General features: G+C 43.4%; 1 protein-coding gene across 20 annotated transcripts in view; it reads left to right on the top strand.

The window, feature by feature from the left end:
• Positions 1 to 15,701, top strand: part of NEK11 (NIMA related kinase 11) — a 281,142-nt gene extending 265,441 nt beyond the window's left edge. For 14 of the 20 annotated variants that reach the window (XM_045037600.1, XM_045037598.1, XM_023260567.2 and 11 more), the window contains one exon: positions 6,887 to 7,734. In XM_045037600.1, coding sequence (XP_044893535.1) covers positions 6,887 to 7,157 — 271 coding nt within the window. In that variant the 3' untranslated portion in view covers positions 7,158 to 7,734. The other 6 variants (XM_045037607.1, XM_045037609.1, XM_045037616.1 and 3 more) reach the window with 4 other exon arrangements.
• Positions 15,702 to 16,377: the final 676 nt, after the last annotated feature.

Here is a 16,377-nt window from a genome sequence, read left to right as displayed (position 1 = left end):
TCAGAAGCCTAGGGAAGCTTTCTCTAGCTCCCTTGTGTCTGCCATCCATCTGGGCAGGACAGAGATCCAGCCCAAAGAGCACTGGCCTGTAAATGAAGCATCTGGACTAACATGACCTTTAGGATCCCTTAAATACTTAAAAGACTTTGAACAAGAGAATAAAATTGATTAAAGATGTGGAGCATAGGAAAAAATAGATGAGAAAGAATGAAAACATGTAGTTCTTTTTATTTGAAAATATGCATTTGTTTTGTTTTGTTTTGTTTTTAATTTGAGATACCCACCTAATGGAAGGGGTGGTTCCTGCCCCCTGTCTCTCCCTCTGTCCCTCCAGTAGAAAAAAACAAACTTACAGTCTCTTCCTTAATTTGAACTGCATAAGGAGTACTCCCCTCTCTTCTCACATCTTAGGTAACAGCAAGAGTCCCCTTAAATAGAATTTTCTATTTTATGATTTCTAAAATACTCAGATGCATCATTGCAGAGATATTACAGCATGTTTTCTGAGTGTCAGAATAAATTTACACTGAAATATTATAATGCTAGAGTACCTATCACTTTTCTTTTGACTTAAAATGAGTTTGTTTATAGCATGCCTCACTTTTTCATTGACCCGTAATTTATTTAGAATAAAAAAATTTACAAACACAGTACTATTTAATCTATATCTTTGTTACATATTCCTATCAATTGTACTGTGGTCAGATAACTAGATTTTGTATAAAATCAATTCTTTGAAATATGTTGAGGCTTGAATTGCTGTTTAGAATATGGTTAGATTTTGTAAATGTTATGAAAGCCCAGAAAGAATGAGGGTTCTCTAATTGTCAGGGAGGGAGAGGGTCTAATATATGTTTATTATATTTAGCTTATTAAGTATATTCAGGTTTTCTGTATCACTACTAATTTTTTTAAAGCTTTACCTATCATCTGTAACTGAGCAAGGTGTATTGAAAACCTATATTATGGGGACATTTCTGACTATTTCTCCCTGTAGTGATTTATATATTTTGATTCTACTTTATTAGATGCATACTAGTTTAGAATTTTTTTCTTCCTGGTGAATTAAACTATTTTATTATCTAGAGGCATTTTTTTATCCTAATAATGCTTTGTTTCTTAAAATCTATTTTGTCTCATGTTAACATAGCTATCTCCAGATTTCTTTTGGTTATTTGCCTGGCATATCTTTTTTTAAATGTATTTGTCTACTCTCAACCTTTCAGTGCCCTTTGTTTTAGGTGTATCTCTTGTAAACAAGCCAGATTTTGGGTTTTAGTCAGTATTTATCCATCTACATGTTCAGTGGTTATGAACAATGGAGGGTGCATAAGTCACAAACAAAATAATCCTTACAGGGAAGGTTAGCTTTGCCAGGGTGTCCAACCAACTGTTGCGCTCAAGATTCTACTGCCCAGGGAGGACAGAGCAGAAGGCAAGCACCAGTTACAAAAAGGGGTCTGAAAGTCACATGTCCTCTGGAGGTAAGGGTGCCACATGTCACCCAAGCATCAACAGTGCAGCTGTCTGCCTCTGAGAGAGATCTGTTCCGTCTTTGCCCACCAGATTCAGAGACAGCCGTTTGAAATACTAGATGTGGAGAGGAGGGGTACAAAATCCATCCTTGATAAAGTTTCCTACTGCTAATTAGTGCTGAATGATCACTAAGGCCACAGTATTAATGGGGAAATACATTTGCACTGTTCTGTTCCTGCAGTGACTCATACATATTTGATGTTCAGGGATTTCTTATATTCAATAAAATCATTTTCAAGCTTTCCTTAAACTTTGCCTGAAGAATAATCTATATTCTCTTAATGCTTTCTGCTAAAATAGGTTTTTATGATTATTCCTACAAAATTACTTTTTTTTTTTACTTCCGCTCTGCCACTGGCTCTCTTGTGTCTTTTTTTTTTCTTCCAAATTCATTCAGAGAAGACAAAAATATTTAAAATAGTGTCTTAACCGGGGGTAAAACTACAAAACTGCTTAAAGTTTGCAGTTAAACTGAAATCGGACTATGGTGCAATCCACCATCAGGAAAGCAATGGTAATGTTTGTGGTAGTAAAACAATGGCTAATAAGCATGTGGTGTGACAGGTACTGTGCTAAGATATGTGTGTCTGTGTGTGCACGTGTGCATGTGTGTAATCTGCACTTAAATATGAAAATTCAAGGCTCAGAGAGGTGGCCCCAAATCACATGGCCAGTGACAGGTAGAGTCAATATTCAACTCCAGGGTCTCTGAGTCCACAGTGATGAAAAGTGAGCCCTGGAGAGAAATTACTGCAATTCATGTCCCAGCTCCACCTCTTAAAAATTACGTGACAGTGGGCAAGTTATTCGATATCCTCCTATATCTCAATTTCCTCGTCTGTAAAATGGAAATAACAATATCATATCCATAGGATTTAATGGGGTGGTCTGAGGAGATGCTCAGAATAGATCCTGGCACATAGAGAAGATTCAGAAACTGTTAGTTGTGGTTTCAGGGGACATTTTGGGGCTTCTTTCTCATCAACAGGTGAAATTACTGGTCAGATTCTAAAGTTCCTTTAACATTTGTTATGGTCATCTGGTTCTCACACTTCTTCACACGCCCTTCTCGCATGCCAGACTGACTCACTGGTTTGCCAGCACTCCCACTATTCGCTGCCACCTGGCTTCCCTCCACCTGTTATGGCCCAGGTGAGATGGTGTCTTCTCCTCCTCCATGGGGGGTTTTACTTTCCCAACTTTCATAGCATTTTACTTATAATTAAGAGTTCTTTTTGTCACCATATTGAGGTTGAGTGAAATACCCTTTTAGATATCCAATTGGTGGTACCAACTGGGCAGTTGATTCACAAGCCTGGAGTTGTAGGTGAAGGACAGGGTGGACATACCGGAAGTCCTTGGTCTATAAATGGTATTAAAGACTCTGAAATGTAGAGGAGGAAGAGGCTAAAAGTCCAAAGAGGCTAAAAAGAAGCAGACAGCATGATAGGAAAAACTCCTGGTGAAGGCAGTGTCACCAAAAGCAACAGAAGGAAGGGTCTGCAGAAGACAGCAGTCAGCTGTTGAATGCACTGAGATGTCAAGATGCATACAAACATGCCAGGGGAATTGGCCACATGAAGGTCATTACAAGAGTAGTTTATGAAAGGAAGGAGGACTAAGGCCCAAGAGGAGTAGACTAAAAGAGAGTGTGCAGTCAGAAAGTAGAAACAGTAGCCACACGCAACCCTTTCAAGAAGCTTTGCTAGCAATGGAGGTCAAAGTGATAGATCAGGAAGCAAGTGAACTGATTGAGTGTGGAGGTCAAGAGAAGCTTCTTGTTTAAAATTTTTTAATGTTTATTTTTTTGAGATAGAGACACAGAGCATGAGCAATGGAGGGGCAGAGAGAGAGGGAGACACAGAATCTGAAGCAGGCTCCAGGCTCAGCTGTCAGCACAGAGCCTGATGCGGGGCTCAAACCTACAAACCGTGAAATCATGACCTGAGCTGAAGTCAGCCACTTAACTGACTAAGCCACCCAGGTGCCCGAGAAGCTTCTTGTTTAAAATGGGGCATTAGATCATATTCTGTCCTGATATGTATGTTCTAGTAGACGTAGAAATAGAGGAGAAGGAAAAGAAAGAAGATAGCTGTTGGAGGGAAGGTCACTGGGATGGTGACAGAGGCTGAGATCCAAAGCACTCAGAGAGAGGATGGTCTTTTACAGGAGCATGGATGGTCCCTTCACTAGGGACGGAGGGAAGGCCAAGTAAGTGGTGATGGATTCAGGGAGGTGGGTAATTTGGGCACTGAGAAGATGGGGAATCTCTATGTGTTCATTTCTATTTTCTCAGTGGGATATTAGGTAAAGTCATCACCTGGTGGGACTTAGCAAGTTGTAGAATAAAGAAGGTGTGAAATAGTTACTTTGAGCCATGGAAAATAAGAATACCAGAGAAGTATAGTAGAATCATGGGCAGTGATGTGGGCCATTTTGAATTATGATCAGTAATTATTTAAATGGGACCTTTTGGAGAATTGGATATTTCTCTCCTGGAATGTTTTTGTTGAGGTACAGGCATAAGTAAGTAGATGTCTGCATTTAACTTACAGCTTTGCTAGAGGAGTCTGACAAAGGAAGAGGGGAGTGAAAGAGTCAAGGGTGTTAGGTGACAGGCCGAAAGACTGCAGGTGACCATGAGTGGAAGAGCTGTAGTAAGTATGGTGGAAGAGTGTAAAGAGATGGTTGTAGAGTGCAAGGCTTGAAACTGATTCCAGAAGAGGCAGGGTTATTGGTGCCAAGGAGGTCAAGGGAATGATTATGGGGGTGGACAACTGAGGAGCGTAAAGAAAACGGTAATTGGATATGAGAACGGCCAAAGTCAGAGACCAAGAATAATGATACCACAAGAATGGTGAGAGGAGTAGGATATGGGAGAAAGAGGGCGGGTCGCCGAAGTCATCTATGCACGGGGGGAGTGACAGGGTTTGCTAAATGTCAGCAAGAGGCAAGCTTGGGTTTCTAGCGGTGAATGAGGTGACTAGGGATGTGAGGCATCCTGAGATGGGTCCTGATAATCTCCAGGCAGAAGGTGGGAAATTGATTCAAGCCGGACAGCCCAGGGCCTTAGGGCTGCGGATCCCCCCAGCACTTGGAATTCCAGGACCTGTGTTTGAGTTTAAGCCCCATCAGCCACTAGCTGTGTGAGTTTGCAAAAGCCAACCTACTTATTCTCATCCATCAAATAGAGGTAGGTGTTCAATGACTTGCCTTGTTCACAAGGATCATTTGAAATAATGAATGTAAAAGTATTTTACAAACTCTAAAGTACCGTTTAAAAGTAAGTTAAAATTTAAAATGTATGTATCTTAACATTATAATTTCTAGCCTCTAAAATAGATACATTTGTCTGCCACAATACCTTCGGCTTGTGTTCTGGAGATTGCAGTGTTGAATAGTACTGATCAATAACAGCTTATAAAATGAATTAGAGCCTGTGACTAATGCCTTCAGTGGTTACTATCAGCATCACCATCAGCACTGTCTAGCAGTAATGCTTTGAAAATTCTAGGAAAAAAATACCCCAAAAACTCTGACCTTTCATTTTACCAAATCCACTGAAATGAAGAATAAAGAAGCATTTCTTAAGGTTAAAGTTGTCAGAAAATTTATACATATTTACCTAATAATTCCATTCTCACAAACTTTTTTAAATCCTTGAATCCAACCCAACGTATATACAGAAAAGTACAGAAATCACAAATGCCCATATGACTCTTCACAGAGGGAACACACTCCTGTAATTAGCCTCACTCCTAGAAATGTGATGCCTGCAAATATTCCCCTGGATGAAAAAGCTTTGTTCCTAAGGATGTTCAGTCAGTGTTACAGTGAAAAACACTAAATTTTTGGTGGAAGAATAACTAGGTAAAAGTCAGCACATAAATTCAGTGTAACAGTATGGAGGCATTAAAAGTGACAGTTTTGAACCATAGAGTGAAATTCATAAAACTTGAATGCCCTTGAGTCAGGCGGGTCAGTGAAACATGAGAAGCAGCCTGTTTTAAAATGATATGAGGAAGGTGGGCGCAGGACAGTAAAGAAATGGAGAATGGGGAGCACAGGCCGTGCCTAGACTTTCACATTAAAAGGCTAAAAAATAATAACAAACCAGAAGAACGTAAAGCATAGTGCTGATCAAACAAAACATGCCCTGGGCCTAGTTTTGCTCACAGGCCTGTAGTCTGTGACCCTAGCTGGAGGTCGAGGGAAACGCAGGCAAAATAAACATAGCAGGTGTGACATTATTATGATGATGCCCAGATTGTGGCCACGAAAGGACAAGGGCCAGAGTTGAGCACAGAAATACAAACATGAGTCTTTGTGGGAATTTGGCCAAATGCCCTCACCCCTTTAAGCCTCATTTTCTCCATCTGTAAAAAAAAAGGGGGGCGAGGGGCACCTGGGTGGCTCAGTTAAGCGTCCGACTTCAGTTCAGGTCATGATCTCATGGTCTGTCAGTTCAAGCCCTCCATTGGGCTCTATGCTGGCAGCTCAGAGCCTGGAGCCTGCTTTGGATTCTGTGTCTCCCTGGCTCTCTGCCCCTCCCCGGCTCATCGTCTGTCTCTCTCTGCTTCAAAAATAAAGAAACATTAAAAAATGTTTTTGATAAAAAGGGGGGGAGGGGACTTTAAAAATGCCTCCTTCCAGAGCTGTTGTAAAGGTTAAGTGCATAGGAAAGTGCCTACCCTTCCTTTGCCTCTTCCTCCTCATTGTTCTTATATTGCTCTCATTAACGTTATTAATATTAATAATGGGCTTTCTGACTTCATATCCCACTCTCCTCTCCCCCCTTGTTCTCCTGACTAGCCACACCAGCCTTCTCGATATTTCTCCAACATGTTTCAGCCTCAGGGCCCCAGTTCTCTCCCCCCAGTATTGGCCTCACTTCATGTGGGTCTCTGCTGAAATGACACCTCCTCACAGGGGACTGGCCAGCTCCTCGCCTGTCTGTCTGTCTGTCTGTCTGTCTCTCTCTCCCTATCACCGGGCTTTATTGTTCTTCAGTGCACATAGCGCTGCCTGATGTTTTACTGCATGTGTATTTTTTAATTTCTCTGCTTTTTCTCTCCCTAAAAGGGAAGCTCTACGAAGTCAGGAATTTACCTAATGTGTCCAATGTCGTATTCCGAGTTCCTAGAAGGCACCTGGTGTATAATAGACATTCAAGAAGGGTCTCTTGAACACTATTGAATGTTCACAGTAGAGCCATCACGTCTTATCTTTTCCCTTTATTTCTAATCTCAGAGCCACAATGTGATCTGTGTAATTAATGATTTAAAAAGACGTTTCTTGTGGGCGATTTGAATGCATAACTCTTTTCTACCTCTTCTGACTTGTATGGCAGATCAGCCATGCAGAAGCTGGGAGCACAAGTGTTTGAGGAGGTCTATAACTACCTCAAGACAGCAAGGCACCAGAATGCCAGCGAAGCCGAGATCCGGGCAGCTCTAGAAAAAGTGGTGCCTCATGCCAGTGACTGTTTTGAAGTTGACCAGCTCCTGTACTTTGAGGAGCAGTTGCTGATCACAATGGGTAAAGGGCCCACACTCTGGAACCCACACCAACAACTGCCAAAAGCAAGCAAGTTCAAGGGGACAAATCCATTCAGCCCATAGCTGGACTCCGTTACGGGAAATGAGTACGTAGCTGGAGCTACCATCTCTACTTTCAATTCCTTATCAAGAGGAGGGAGTCCTTTAGAGAGTAGTAAACATATCTGCCTGTACCTGGAACCCCGGGCCAGTTGGTGTTTGGTCTACACTCTGAGGTGAGCTTCTGGACCAAGCGTGGCTTCCTGAACAGCATTCCCGCACTCGTGCCCTCAGGGCTTCCAGAGGGTTGGACCTCCCCGTGATGGCCTGGAGAATCATCTACTCTTTACCATTTCCACTTGGAGGACAGGCTCGGTGCCTGTCCGCTTTGAGTCACAGTGCTCTGTGGCCAGCTGGCTCCTGAAGGTCGCTGAACACTGGCCTCCGACACCCGGAGCTGCTAACCAGGAGTCACAAATATTTGTTTCAGGTGACCCATTTTGGGTCCACTTTTGCCCTTTCCTGGCTAACAAGCAAGATGTGCATATATATAAGGACCTGGACTAAAAATCCAAAAGGCAATTCTCTTCTGTGATTTATTCTCCAAGCTCATCCATGGAGTATTAAAGACATTTATTCTAATAAATGGTTATAAACTAAATCACCTATTTTATCTTTTCCTTATCTAGAAGTATATTGATGAATGTAACACATCTATGTAATAATTATTCCCCAGAGCAGCTAACATTGGATTTATTTGGTGCCTGTCACATGCCAGTGCTGTGCTCTGAGCTTACAAGTTTAAGGACCTTACGTCATTGGATCTTTTCACTGATGAGAGAGACGGGGAGAGAGAGGAGACATTATCCCCCTCTTTTAGCTGATGTGCTTACTTACTCAGTTACCAGAGCTGAGCTGAGCTGTCACCCCAGGTCTCTCTGATGCCACCACCCATGCTCTTAACCGCTACGCGTGTGGGTTTTCAACCAAGAGGCTACATCAGACTTGCTTGAGGAGCTTCTGAAACATGCACATGTGTAAACATAGTGTTAGAGAATTATTCTGACACTTGTCAAAACAGTAGAGAAGACTTTATTCAGAACTATTGCAATAGGGGAGAGAGACAGGGCTCAACTCCAAACATAGCACAGAAAGCTGGAGATTTATACCCAGGGATGGGATGGGGCACAACGGGACTCTGGGGATATAAAGTTACTAGGAGAAGACATCTAGAGTAGGGGAGACTTTTGTCACATTGACTTAACAGGACTCTTGCTGAAGACAGGCCGGGGTGATCAGATATCAAGGGTGGTGATTCTCAATAAACTGACTTGACAGGATTCCTGCTCAGCTGGACTCAGCAGCCTGAAGATAGGGCCCAGGTGGAGGCCTAGCCAAAAGAGTGCTCAGAGGAGCCTGTCTGAATTCCAGTCAAACAGAGAACCTTTGGCCATCTCCAGCCCCACCCCCTCCTTTCTCTGGGTAGGTACGTGGCCCAAGCACATCTCTGTTACATAACTACCTGGTGAATCTGATGCACAGATTATAGTGTGCAGTGTCCGGCCTCTGCTAACAGTTGAAGAAACTGAGGCAGAGAGGCCTGTGGCCTTACCCACCTGTTGTCCACATGCCGCACCCCCAGCACGATGCAATGCCTTTTAGACTAGTCGGTGTTTCTCAAATTTGAGCATCAGGATCACCAGGAGGGCTTGTTAAAACACAGATGACAGGGCCCACCGCCAGCATTTCTGATTCAGTAGGTCTGGGTGGACGCTGAGAGTTTGCATTTCTCACAAGTTGCCAGGTGATGTTGACGCTCCTGGTGTGAGAACCACACTCAGACCCTTCTTCCTGTTGTGTCCCCTGTCTTTATTTGGAGCAGCACTCTGGCCTGCTCTCCTTGGGGCTAATTCATCTCACGAACATTTCTGAAGGTCGTGTGAGGACTGGGAAGAAGGGCCCAAACACTTCAGATGCCCCACAGTGAATACTCTGAAGAGGCAGCGTTTGGGAGAGAAAAGGTCAAAGTGTGACTAGTCTTTGGGGAATCTGATGGGGTCAGTTCAAGGACAAGGGAGCATGGCCACTGTGCTCTAGGTCCCATTCCCACCTCTGCCCAGCAGCCGAACGAACCACGGGGTACCTAAGTGGACCTCTGCCATGCTCAAGGGCTTGTGAACATCACTCCTCTGTGTTCCCTCAACTCCCAACTTCACACTCTGGAGGGGTGTTGGGCCCGGCACAGATCTTCACTCTGCCTCTTCCCAGAGCTGATGGTGCCCATCCCCACCCCTGCATGCTGTGCAGTTGTTCCTGGTTGGCAGGTGACAGTCATGTTGCTTATCTCATAGCTCCTGTGTCTGGGACAGGAAAAATAGGCCTCAAGCACGGGCTCCTTCCTGGAGGCGGAATCTGAGACTTTGCAGAATTCTGAACTTGATATGTTGTTCAAGCCAAAATCCAGAACCTGTGACCATTGCTAGCATAGAACACTGAAGATCAGGTTTGCCCTGGAAAACCCGGGACATTGCCATCATGGTAACAGGGAGGAGAACTCACCCCCGAGAAGAGCTCCTCGAAGCTCCCGTATCCTTTTATGACCAACCTGATTTCAAATGGATCTAGAAGAAGACAATAGTAGCAACTTATACAAGTTAATAAAAGTTTCAGAATCTTTTTACTAATGGTTTTCATAACATCAGAACAGAATACTTGTGTGAGTTGCTGGGTCAGAATAAGAAATAGCCGGATTTCAAGTAGCCTCTACCATCTCTCACCGATTAATGTGCCCAGGGAACAGTAGCCTGGGTTTAAGAACATGTTGTTAGGGTCATAGCTCTAGCCTATAGGCTCTGTGGCTGGGGCCTACAAGTTGAACTGACAAAAAAAAAAAAAAAACAGATTGACAGCAGAAAAAGCATACAAATTTTATTTGATGTTAATATTTTTACATGGCAGAAGGGGGCTTTCCAGGAAGAAGTGAAAACCTCAAAGCTCTGAGAGCTTATATACCATTTTGACAAGAGGAATAAATTTGTAGAGAAGTAACAAGACAAAGGAAGGGGATTTAAGCTCCTAAGGGAGGCAAATTGTGGGACAGTAACGAGGAAATATATGGGGGAAACTAATGGAAGATAAAGGTCATTTTAGTAGGTTTGTTTGTACAGATCCTTCTTAGGGTTGACACGCCATCTCCAATGATAAGAATGGGCTTTTCTGGCTCAGGGAGGGCACTTTTCTCCTAGGAAATGTATGGTTTTAGGCAGGAAGGGGAAGGCACAAAGCTCTTCCTGCATCTGCTGTTTCTCACTCGCTTTCAGCTCAAAATAATCCTTATGCCAAAACGGCTTATTTTGGGGGTGGTATATCCTGGCCCCCCACAATGTTTAGAAAGATAGGTCCAGACTGAAAACATCTTATCCTCCTGAGATTTATGCTATACATTATATCAGCTTTCAAAAAGAGAAAGCTGGGGGGGGGGGGGGGAGGGTGGGAAATCCATCTTGGATCATGACTCCATGCCTTATAAAAGAAACTCATTCAGGTTCACTTTTCATTTGGTTTACTGGGAGTGAGGGCAGTGGTGCAGGATTTAAGGTGACTAGAAGAAAGTACCTTTGTATTATCACTATTGGGAAAGTACTTTCTCCTTCAGTCAGACTCAGTCTGGATTTGGGGTGACTCCCAGGTTGGTATTAACCACTAACCAAACTGCAAGATGGTGGGTGGAAACTGGCTGGAGATTAAAGAAGTCAGAAGGTGTTTGTTAAGAAGTAGTCACAGGTATGAGAGAATAAAGGAACCCTGCTACCTTGCTGCTTTGTAAAATATATATCTTTATTTCACGAACACCAATTGACCTTTCTGCTTTCTATTGATGCAGAGGAAATGCCATCGGCTATTTTGGATGATGCGGAGATAAGGCACACACAGGAGAGTGATGGAAGTTAATTATTTAATGTATTTGGGGCTGAGGCCAGAGCGAAAGCTCTAGGTCTATTATAAAGTCCAGCCATCACAGTGGGCTCAGGATAAAGGAGGCTGACAAATTAAACAGTAGCTCCAGGGGGGAAACACCCCACTCCTCTTTCAAGATGATGGGATCACTAGCCAACGTTTCAGAAGATGGGGCCAGGACACCCAGACGATAAAGAGGCAAAAAATGAAAAATGAGGCAAAGAGAAGGGGTGTGGGGGAGGGGAGGGAGACAGTGGAGGGGGCAGGGTCGGACACACCATGAAGAGGGTTTTAAGATGCTTCTGCCACAATCTGCGTAAGGAAACAAACAGAACTTAATACCATACGACTTGGATTCTAGATGCCCTCTTCCCCCTTGTGTGTGGTCTAGGCCAAGTCATTTTATCCGAGACTTTTCCTGCTTTTGTCTGAAGACTGCTGTACAGAACAAGTAAGATAATGTAATAAGCGGAATCACAAGAAATTGGCAAGGAGGTTTAGTGTGACATGTGGAGATGCTTTCAATCTGGAAGATTCCCGTAACTTTGGAGAAGGAATCACTAGCTTTCTTGTCAGGCTCCTTGATATCCCATCATTGGAGATTCATCCCTTAGGCTTCTAAGATTCTACTACTACTATACAAACACACCCCAAAAAGTATACATTTTTAGCCATTTTTAGCCAGCTCGACTAGAATTTAGCTGGCAGTCAGCTAAGAGCTAATAGGGCCATGAAGGCAGCAGCTCTGGAGAGGCAAGCAAGTGGGCTCTGAGGCCAGCTCTGAGTCCACACAATGCCGCAACACATTTCACATTTCATTACCCTGCCCCGTGTGACCCCAAAGCAAGCAACATTACCAGTACCCTTAGGAAGCTCAGTTCTTCCCTAACTTCAGAAGGAAAATCAGAAATCTGGTCCAACAAATATGCATTATAAAATAATATATTCATTAGGAATGTCAGAGTCATTAGCATTTATACAGAATTGAAATCTTCACTCCCATAGGAATATTTTCAAAGTAGATTTGTAAGTTTAGATTTGGAGACAATCTTCCAACAGCTAGAAATTTTTTTCTCTCTAAAATATTGTGACCTTTTCTTGCTCTGAAAGATTGAACTTTTGGTTCCAATTCGCCCCTCCCTGGGCCCCTGACTGTTCCCTTATAACTTCATAGGTCTTCCCACCCCCACAGGGGGAGTAGATGTCCCTAACCCTTGACTCTGAGTTTGGCCACTGAACTTGTTTTGGCCGAGTGATCACTAGGAGCAGGAAGCATGCAGGGGCACTCCATTATGTTCTCTTGTGCCTCTGCCCTCACCAGACAGCCCACCAATCACAGGGGAAGGATGAGGGACCGGGAGCAGAACCACCCCAGCCAACCGGTAGAGTCACCCCAGCCAACAAAGAAGGCAGAAGCACTCCAGACAATCTGCAAATTCTTGCGCCAGAAGCAAATGTTCATTGCTGTATGCTCTACTCAGGTTTTATGTTTATTACACTGCATTATTATGGCATTAAGCTAACCAATATACCCGATATCGCTCTCTATCCCTTAACACTTTTTTATCAAGTCTTTGGGCTTCCTTTTTCTTGGCACTGATTTTTAGAAATTTGGGTAAAGTTTACTGATAATGATTTAGTGGTTTCTCAGAAAAAAAAAATGTGTATACTCTTTTTCAAAATGGTGAACCACGAAATGTCTTTCCTGGCTTTCAGCATGCTTCCAGACAATGCTGCGCAGGAGTGTGGAACTTACGAAGACCACTTCATCTGCAGATATGGTCTCATTCTTCTTTGGATTTTACATCAACGCGTGTTGAGTTCTCATCCCATACCAGGCATTTAGACACACAATTTTGAAGATAAGCATTCAACAGGCAATAGAAACAACTCAAATGTCTGTTGACAGATGCATGGGTAAAGGAAATGTGGCATATTTATGAATATACACAATGGAATATTATTTAGCCTTAAAAAAGAGGGAAAACCTGCCATTTTTTACAACATGGATGAACCTGGAGGACATTATACTAACTGAAATAAGCCAGAAAGACAGATACTACCTGATCTCACTTATATGTGGAATCTAAAAATGTCAAGCTCATAAAAGCAGAGAACAGAATGGTGGTTGCCAGGCTGGGGTTAGGTTGTCAGATGTTCATCAAAAGTTATGCTGTTTCCGATTCTATGTCTCCCTCTCTCTCTGCCCCTCCCCCGTTCATGCTCTGTCTCCCTCTGTCCCAAAAATAAATAAACATTGAAAAAAAAATTTTTTAAAAAAAAGGGGCGCCTGGGTGGCGCAGTCGGTTAAGCGTCCGACTTCAGCCAGGTCACGATCTCGCGGTCTGTGAGTTCAAGCCCCGCGTCGGGCTCTGGGCTGATGGCTCAGAGCCTGGAGCCTGTTTCCGATTCTGTGTCTCCCTCTCTCTCTGCCCCTCCCCCGTTCATGCTCTGTCTCCCTCTGTCCCCAAAATAAATAAACATTGAAAAAAAATTTAAAAAGTTATGTTTGGGGCACTTGAGTGGCTCAGTCGGTTGAGTGTCCGACTTCAACTCAGGTGATGATCTTGCAGTTTGTGAATTTGAGTCCTGTGTCGGGCTCTGTGCTGACAGGTCAGAGCCTGGAGCCTGTTTCAGATTCTCTCTCTCTCTCTCTCTCTCTCTCTCTCTCTCAAAAGTAAATAAACATTAAAAATAAAATTTATAATGTTTTAGTTCTACAGAACAAGTAAGCTCTGGAGATCTAATGTACAGCACGGTGACTCTAGTTAGAATACCGTCTTACTATATACCTGAAATCTGCCAGAAAATAGATCTTAAGTGTTTTTACCACATACGAAAAATGGTAACAGTGTGAAGTAATAGATATGTTAATTAGGTTGATTATAGTAATCATTTCACATTGTTTAAGTATATCAAAACACCTTAAATATATATAGTTTTTGTCAATTATACCTCAATAAAGCTGGGAAAAATTTCATCAGGCAAATAAGAGGGATGTAAGATCTTGCAGGCCTAAGAACACAAACATGGAAGACACAAGACACAGCATGTGAGTTCTAGGAGTTTGAAATCTTTTTGTGCTGGTGGTATACAAAGTGTAAGAATGATTACATCATGTTTGAGAGGAAGGTGTAGTGGGCAGCCTCCAAGATGGCCTCCGAAATGATCCTCATTCTGATAGTCCTGTCTTATGCAGTTACTTCTCACATGGCCTGAGGGGTGGCCCATGTGACCCATAAAATACTGTCTAAATGGTGGCGTTTGACTTCTGTGACTAGGTCACAAGACATGGATTCCATCTTGTTTTCTCTTGGATCACTCACTCTGAAGGAAGCTGGCTACCATCTTGTGAGGACACTCAAGCAACTGTATGGAGAGATCTATGTGATACAGAATTGAGGCTTCTGCCAACAGCCAGCGCCAAGTTGAGCCACCAGGAAAGCAAATTCTCCAGCCCTAATCATGCCTTCATTTGACTGTAGCCCTTGCTTACATCTGGACTAAAACATCACAAGAAACTCTCTGGAGCCAGAGCCATCCAGCTAAGCCATTCCTTAATTCCTGACCCACAGACAATGTGAAATAGTAAGTGTTCACTGTTTTCTTAAGCCACTACATTTCCCAATATGATTCAGTAATAGATCACTAATATAGAAGGCAATGCTCAGATCTGAGCTGCTGTGTTCTATAGCCAGGGGCAGCCCCTAAAGAGATATCACCAGGGCATGGCTTTTAGCTGCCTCATGAAACTGTGTGGAGGGCAGGTTTGAACAGCATGAGACTGGGGGCAGGACGGAGAGGCAGTTAGTTGTGTCCAGGTGAGAAAAGTTCAAGTCAGGGCACTGATGATGAGGGAGCATAAGTCAAGCTGAAGCAAAGTACAGGCCAAGAGCATCCCCTCTCCCCACCAGGTGGGATATGTGTGATAGTCCTCAGGCACTCCTGGCTGCCCAAAAACAGAAGAAAGGAAAGAAAGCAAATGGTTGACTGATAGAGATCATGGCCATGCAGGAGTCTCCTTCAGTTTATGGATAACTTAGTAAACTGCAAGAAAAGGCAATCTTATCCATAGCCTAATCTCTAGAAACCTACAGACTCCATTTCCTGGAGCCCTAATATCACCCTCATCAAGATATAAGGAGGTTTAATTGCTTGATATGGTAATGTGGGAAACTAAAGGAAATGAAAAATTAAATTTCCTTACTGCCTACACCCCACTGACAAGTCCTTGAAACAGGTAGAGTGACCTTCCTCTAGGAGCCCAGTTGCCTTGATAATGACACTTGCTAGGGCTTGGCTTAACATTATCCTGATCCCCCAGGATCCTGTGAGTCTCCTTAAACACATAAAAATTCCTTTGCAAGCCCCCTTTATCTTTAACCCCCAAGTATATGTTAGCAATTATACTCCAAACCTATGACCCATGATACACATCTGAAGGGTCTCATGACTGAGGTTTTCTAAACAGTAATAACAATGTTTTCCTACTAACCACTAGCCTCTCAAGGTCCTGGAAACCTTGCTTCCAAAATTGCTTAGAGATTCACACTGTCCCTAACCCCGTTCCAACCTGAAGGTATATAATCAGTCCCTCTTCACAACCCTAGGCAGTGCTTTCTGCCCACGGGTCCTGTCCCCATGCTTTAATAAAAATCACCTTGCACCAAAGACGTCTTCAAGAATTCTTTCTTGGCCATCAGCTCCAAACCCCACCATCACCCCAAAACCCCATCACTGACAATGGAGTCGATTCAAGGGAATCAGAAGAACCGAGAACTGATTTGTGGGGGGTGGTTTGTGAAGACTCCTAGGTTTCCAGCATGGGTGACTGGGCCATTCACAGACCTGGGGATACAGGAGATGTGGGGGAGTTTGGTGGTGGGGGGAGAAACACTGAGTCCATTCCTGGGTGTGTTGGGTTTGGGGTGCTTGTGGGGTATTCAGGTGAAGAGGTCTGGGCATGAAGTTAGAGGTGTCTGGAAAGTTCTTATAATCAATGGGTCCACCTAATGAGCTCCAGACAACACAGTGGATATTTTCAATGTTGGACCTGCAGACAACTAAGAGTAGAGTTGCCTTCTATAGAATGCCACCTCTTTTAAGTCTGCTAGATTTGACTTCAGATATGTGAGTGCCCCCCCCCCCCATAATAATCACAGCATGTAGCCCTTTTAGTAAGTCCTTTGGGATAAACCCCATCTTATCTGGCAGCTCTCTGCTGGGGGCATCTCCTCCCCACTCCCCCATTGTATATTCTTCAAAAGCAGTGATTCTCACCCGTGGTTTTGCATTTGCAACATCTGGAAAATTTCATGAGGATTAAGTGGAATAATTAAAAATTTCC

This window comes from Felis catus, chromosome C2 (genome assembly GCF_018350175.1).
Source record: "Felis catus isolate Fca126 chromosome C2, F.catus_Fca126_mat1.0, whole genome shotgun sequence".
NCBI classification, from domain to species: domain Eukaryota; kingdom Metazoa; phylum Chordata; class Mammalia; order Carnivora; family Felidae; genus Felis; species Felis catus.
This window is presented reverse-complemented; position numbering and strand designations above follow the sequence as displayed.